The sequence below is a fragment of the Pan troglodytes genome, chromosome 22 (assembly GCF_028858775.2).
Source record: "Pan troglodytes isolate AG18354 chromosome 22, NHGRI_mPanTro3-v2.0_pri, whole genome shotgun sequence".
Lineage (NCBI taxonomy): Eukaryota > Metazoa > Chordata > Mammalia > Primates > Hominidae > Pan > Pan troglodytes.
In genome coordinates, this window is record NC_072420.2 from 38,998,043 (window position 1) to 39,004,042 (window position 6,000).

The 6,000-nt window shown below is 39.4% G+C and overlaps 1 protein-coding gene across 4 annotated transcripts in view; it reads left to right on the forward strand.

The window, feature by feature from the left end:
• The window catches only part of KCNJ15 (potassium inwardly rectifying channel subfamily J member 15), a 48,687-nt gene extending 43,981 nt beyond the window's left edge, over positions 1-4,706 (forward strand). For all 4 annotated transcript variants that reach the window (XM_003319066.7, XM_009425718.5, XM_009426030.5 and 1 more), the window contains one exon: positions 822-4,706. In XM_003319066.7, the coding sequence (XP_003319114.1) occupies positions 840-1,967 (1,128 nt within the window). In that variant the 5' untranslated portion in view covers positions 822-839 and the 3' untranslated portion in view covers positions 1,968-4,706. The remainder of the gene's footprint in view (positions 1-821) is intronic.
• The last annotated feature ends 1,294 nt before the right edge of the window (positions 4,707-6,000 follow it).

A 6,000-nucleotide genomic window follows, 5' to 3' on the forward strand; every position in this document is an offset into this window, starting at 1 on the left:
TAAAATGACATTGGTAGCACTTTTCCAAGAATAACCAGCATATTGATCAAGCCATTAATAAAGCCTAATTATTTGCTTTAAGAATGTTTTTGGTTGTTTCAAACTGAGTTTTTTCCAAAGTCATAACAAAACTAGGAGAGGCTGTAGATTCTTAATTATTCATTAGATTAGGGGGAAAACGAATTGCTATTACAAAGAATATCATGCAAAAAATAGGTTTTAAAAAATGCATTACTACTGAGTTTTAAAAATGTATACTAACATTCTCCATATCAAGAACTGTTTCATGGATGGTAGATTTTAGTTATAGCAGTACTGGACTTACATTCAGTCAAATAATTTTAAATTTTCTATAATTGGGAATACATGGTAGCTGAATATAAGCAAACATATTACTCTATGAAATAAATGCATAAGAGTTTGTTATCACAAAAAACAGCATAACATTATTTTTTTGAAACACAAGGCTCTGTTTTAACACTTTACCTTGTTTAATAGTAACGAAACCCCTGAGGAATAGGTTGTATTGCCATTTTAAACACTGGAGAGCAAAGGTCCAGAGAGGTTAAATAGCTTTCTGCAGGTCACACAGCTGATGAATTGCAGAGTCAGCATTTAACCCCGGTCTGCTTTTCTGCAAAGCCTCTGCTCCTCACTCTACCCTACCGACCACCTAAGTATAGATCAGTTAATCTTGCCTTCAGAATTCTCCTTTCTCGTATACTTCCATGTACATTCATACTTACTTCACATGATGATTCTATTTTCTGGAAGTTCCACCACATATGGCGATAATGAAACATCTTCGTCATTTCTCTAAGTGTTTCCAGAGCCTGGCAATGGATGCCATTCACATCGGCATGTCCAGCACCCCCCTGGTGAAGCACACTGCTGGGGCTGGGCTCAAGGCCAACAGACCCCGCGTCATGTCCAAGAGTGGGCACAGCAACGTGAGAATTGACAAAGTGGATGGCATATACCTACTCTACCTGCAAGACCTGTGGACCACAGTTATCGACATGAAGTGGAGATACAAACTCACCCTGTTCGCTGCCACTTTTGTGATGACCTGGTTCCTTTTTGGAGTCATCTACTACGCCATCGCGTTTATTCATGGGGACTTAGAACCCGGTGAGCCCATTTCAAATCATACCCCCTGCATCATGAAAGTGGACTCTCTCACTGGGGCGTTTCTCTTTTCCCTGGAATCCCAGACAACCATTGGCTATGGAGTCCGTTCCATCACAGAGGAATGTCCTCATGCCATCTTCCTGTTGGTTGCTCAGTTGGTCATCACGACCTTGATTGAGATCTTCATCACTGGAACCTTCCTGGCCAAAATCGCCAGACCCAAAAAGCGGGCTGAGACCATCAAGTTCAGCCACTGTGCAGTCATCACCAAGCAGAATGGGAAGCTGTGCTTGGTGATTCAGGTAGCCAATATGAGGAAGAGCCTCTTGATTCAGTGCCAGCTCTCTGGCAAGCTCCTGCAGACCCACGTCACCAAGGAGGGGGAGCGGATTCTCCTCAACCAAGCCACTGTCAAATTCCACGTGGACTCCTCCTCTGAGAGCCCCTTCCTCATTCTGCCCATGACATTCTACCATGTGCTGGATGAGACGAGCCCCCTGAGAGACCTCACACCCCAAAACCTAAAGGAGAAGGAGTTTGAGCTTGTGGTCCTCCTCAATGCCACTGTGGAATCCACCAGCGCTGTCTGCCAGAGCCGAACATCTTATATCCCAGAGGAAATCTACTGGGGTTTTGAGTTTGTGCCTGTGGTATCTCTCTCCAAAAATGGAAAATATGTGGCTGATTTCAGTCAGTTTGAACAGATTCGGAAAAGCCCAGATTGCACATTTTACTGTGCAGATTCTGAGAAACAGCAACTCGAGGAGAAGTACAGGCAGGAGGATCAGAGGGAAAGAGAACTGAGGACACTTTTATTACAACAGAGCAATGTCTGATCACAGGGGCGCCATCCAGGTTTAACCCTGCAAGCTGTTTCCACATCAGAACTCCCTTCAAACACAAAGATTGCTGTGAAAACGAAAATGTGTAGACGCACTCTCAAAAACTGCACGGACATACAAAATCAATCTTTTCCTTTGATCTTGTGGCTAAACCAGCATTTCTGTGTTTGAGAGATTTCCTGTTAGGTGCTTCGTCTGAAAGTGAACTCTCATAATTCAAATTGTATAAAATAAAGCTACATTTCTAAGAGCTTGGTGTAGGGCAATTGGAATAATGTCCTTTTAGATAAACAGACATTTAGCAACGCTGACATTAAAAGGAAATGTATTTCTATACAAGATTATTAGCTGTAATACAAGATATTTATTTAACCAATGACCTTATGGCTGAGAGTTGAATTGTGGTTCAGTATTCATTGATCTCACTGCTTTAAAACATGCTCTTTTTGTTCAAGCAGGAAAAATATTATATCTAATTATGTCTATGTGGTAATACCTAAAAAGAGGTAGAGAGACTCTATGTTCACAAAATATAGTAATTTCATTTTTACCTTTCTTCAGTGGACTGAATTGTATGGAAGGAAATTGATCAGATCTGTAATTCACAACTGTGGAAACCTACACAAATGGGGCTGATGCCATTGTTTCCTCTATTTTATTTTATTTATTTTTGAATCTACTATCTCTTTCCATTCAAAATATTTCCATTCAAAATGTGGTTCACAGACCCGCCACATCAGCACCATCCGAGAGCTTATTAGTAATGTGTAGATTCTCATGTCCCAGCCAGACTTACAGAATTGGGGTCTGTATCTTAACAAGAACCCCAGATGATTTGTGTACAAATGAAAGTTCGAAAGCTGTGCTCTGGACAGTGTTCTCAAAGCAACTTTCTGAAGCCATGTGGAAAACTGACTCTGTGTGGGTCCCGTATCCCCGTGGCATCCAGACCTGGCCTCTCTTCATTTCATTATTATTGGCCAATATTTCTTTCAGCCATTTCATTTCTTATCTATTAAAATGGCTTGCCCGTAAAGGAACTGCATAGGATTATCCCCTGACATTCCAAGAGCAAAATAAAGCTCTTGAGAGTAATTGTTGTCTCAGTCATGCTTGCTGATTACAGTTAGCACAAAAGAAAAATTCAGCTGCCTGACAATACAGGAAATGTTCTCAGATGCTGATGTTTGTAAGGTCCGGTGGGGCCATGAGGAAGAAGAGGAGCTGAAGGTAAGAAACTCATAAACAAGATGACTCTTTGATGCATGAACAAGATTTGAAAATCTCAAGCCTGTAAAGAATACCCCTGCTATTTAAATAAAGCTCATACCAAGAGGTAACATTTTGCCCCGGGCCAAATTCAGGGGTCTAGTGCCCTGCATTCCTTTGAGGCAAAAAATAAATGGGCTATGACTGGTTAAATGTCCAAAAGGTGAATTCTCACTTCATTCAAACAGAGACAGATTTGCGCATTCACTCAAGCAGAATGTGGCCATGAATATTCAGCCCCTGCATACATACAAAGATGTACGCATGATTCCCCCCACCAAGCACACACAGAGTCACACACGCACACACACACACGCACACACGTGCGCGCGCACACACACGCACACATGCACACACACATACGCACACGTAAACACGCACACATGCACACGCGCACACACACGCGCACACACGCACACACGCACACGCTTGCACAGGCCCTGGCTCCTCAAGCATAATCATGGTAGTCATCAGTGAAAGACATTTGAGATTAAGACAGCAAGTCCTTGACAAATATGTTCATGTCTATTTGGTTCTAGTTCTATAAAAATATGAACATTGGGACTCAGAGAAAATGGGGAAAATAAAGTGGATTCAGGTTATCAGTGAAATGATGGTATAGATTACAGCAAATCTGGATATATACTGATGTTACTGCATTTGCAAATGTCCTCCCATTAAACAGAAAATGTGGCTAAAATCCCTGGCCTGGAACTGAACTAGTTTAAGGCAGGTGTAAGAATAGTGGGAGGAAAGTTTGTGAAAGTTTAAAGAATGCCCTCAATCCATGAACGAGAGGGAGGATGTTGTCTTTAATTATTTAGAAGGTTTTTTTTTTCTTGTCTGTTGATAATTTTATGGAAGGTTGCTTTAGATCTCCATTCCTTAAAAAATATTACATGTCAGTGTAGTTAGATATTATCTCTTTTAGTTATTATACTTGCTATTTTTACTGTATAGTGTGGTATAATCAACAAAAAATAATGCCACGGGCATGTTTACACCTTTTCTGTTGCACTATTAAATTCTTTTCACAGTATTCATATCAATGCTAATTTGAATGTGATGCCGATTAAAAATCTTGTTCATTTATATTGTATATGGTACAAGGACGTAGCATAAGATCCAAAAAAAATTTTGTATTGTCATTTAGCATATCAATTTCAGCCAAATTTGGAAGACTTGATCATCTTATCTTTTGCTCTACACACTCAAAACAAATATTGCAGCAGAAATATCACCTTAAAAATATCTTATTTTATATTTAGATAATATTGAAATCACAGTCTATTAAAATTGGAAATTTAATTCAAATAAAAATCAAACAAAATAGTTGTTTCAATTTATCTAAATATCTGGTCTTAAGAGTGCCTTAAGAGTGTCTCGTTTTTAAGAGTGTCTTAAAAACCAATATTTGTATAAGTCAACAAATCATATAATATTCAATAAATAGCTCTGAAGTTGTATCTGATTTGAAACTTACCATTTTCCTGGAACCTTAACTATTATTACTTTGTACGTAATACTTTCCTGTTACTATGCTAACAAAGGATTTAGGTAGCCAACTTAATTTATTATATCTGGTCGGTCTTCTGCTTGAAACAGATTCACACTCAACACCCAACTAAGGAGGAGCCAAAGTAGTGGAGTATTCCTGACCCAAAAAGGCTTTTGAATTTTGAAACATTTCTAATGTGTTAGGTTTTCTCAATGAGACCATTAAAAAACGCTGTGTTCCATTTGAGAAACCAGAGTCAACAGCAGTAAATCAGTGTGCCCCACAAGCCACGTCTTATTCAGCAATAAAATAGACAGTGCTCACATGGTGCCTGGCAGACAGTGGCTCTGGACAGCAAAGCACTGAGTCACCCAACCCCACTCCTTTGGGATGGGGTTGGGAGTCATGCATTGGCTCCCTTTTTCATCCTGGGGAAATTACAACACAACGCAGAGTGTCCAGAAATCTAAAGAGCTGGTTTAAGGTGAAAAAAATGCCATGAATGAATGAACCAGATGTTTAATAAATCAAAACAACTATTTTGTTGGATTTTTATTTGAATTAAATTTCCCAATTTTTAATAGACTGTGATTTCAATATTATCGAAATGTAAACAAAGATATATTTTTAAGGTGGCATTTCTACTCCAGCATGAAAAAAATAGTGGCATTTGCACTCTAGCATTATTCTGTCTCCCTTATTTGAGTCTTCAATATATATGCCCAGCTGGAGGGAGAAGAAGAGAAAAATGAAAGCACTAGGCCTTTGACTAGGTTTGGTTCTATATGCTGTCATGATGTTCAAAATGTCAGACATTTGACCACATGGCACAGTGAATACTCTCACGCTCTCAATTTTGGCTTTCATTCTTGCTAGACTTTTCTTCTATTAAATTTCTGAAATAGCTAGTTTTTTTTTTTGAACTTGAAAATCAGATTTTTTTTAAAACTTTATTATTATACTTTAAGTTTTAGGGTACATGTGCACAACGTGCAGGTTTGTTACATATGTATACATGTGCCATGTTGGTGTGCTGCACCCATTAACTCGTCATTTAGCATTAGGTATATCTCCTAATGCTATCCCTCCCCCCTCCCCCCACCCCACAACAGTCCCCGGTGTGTGATGTTCCCCTTCCTGTGTCCATGTGTTCTCATTGTTCAATTTCCACCTATGAGTGAGAACATGCGGTGTTTGGTTTTCTGTCCTTGCGATGGTTTGCTGAGAATGATGGTTTCCAGTTTCATCCAATAACTAGTT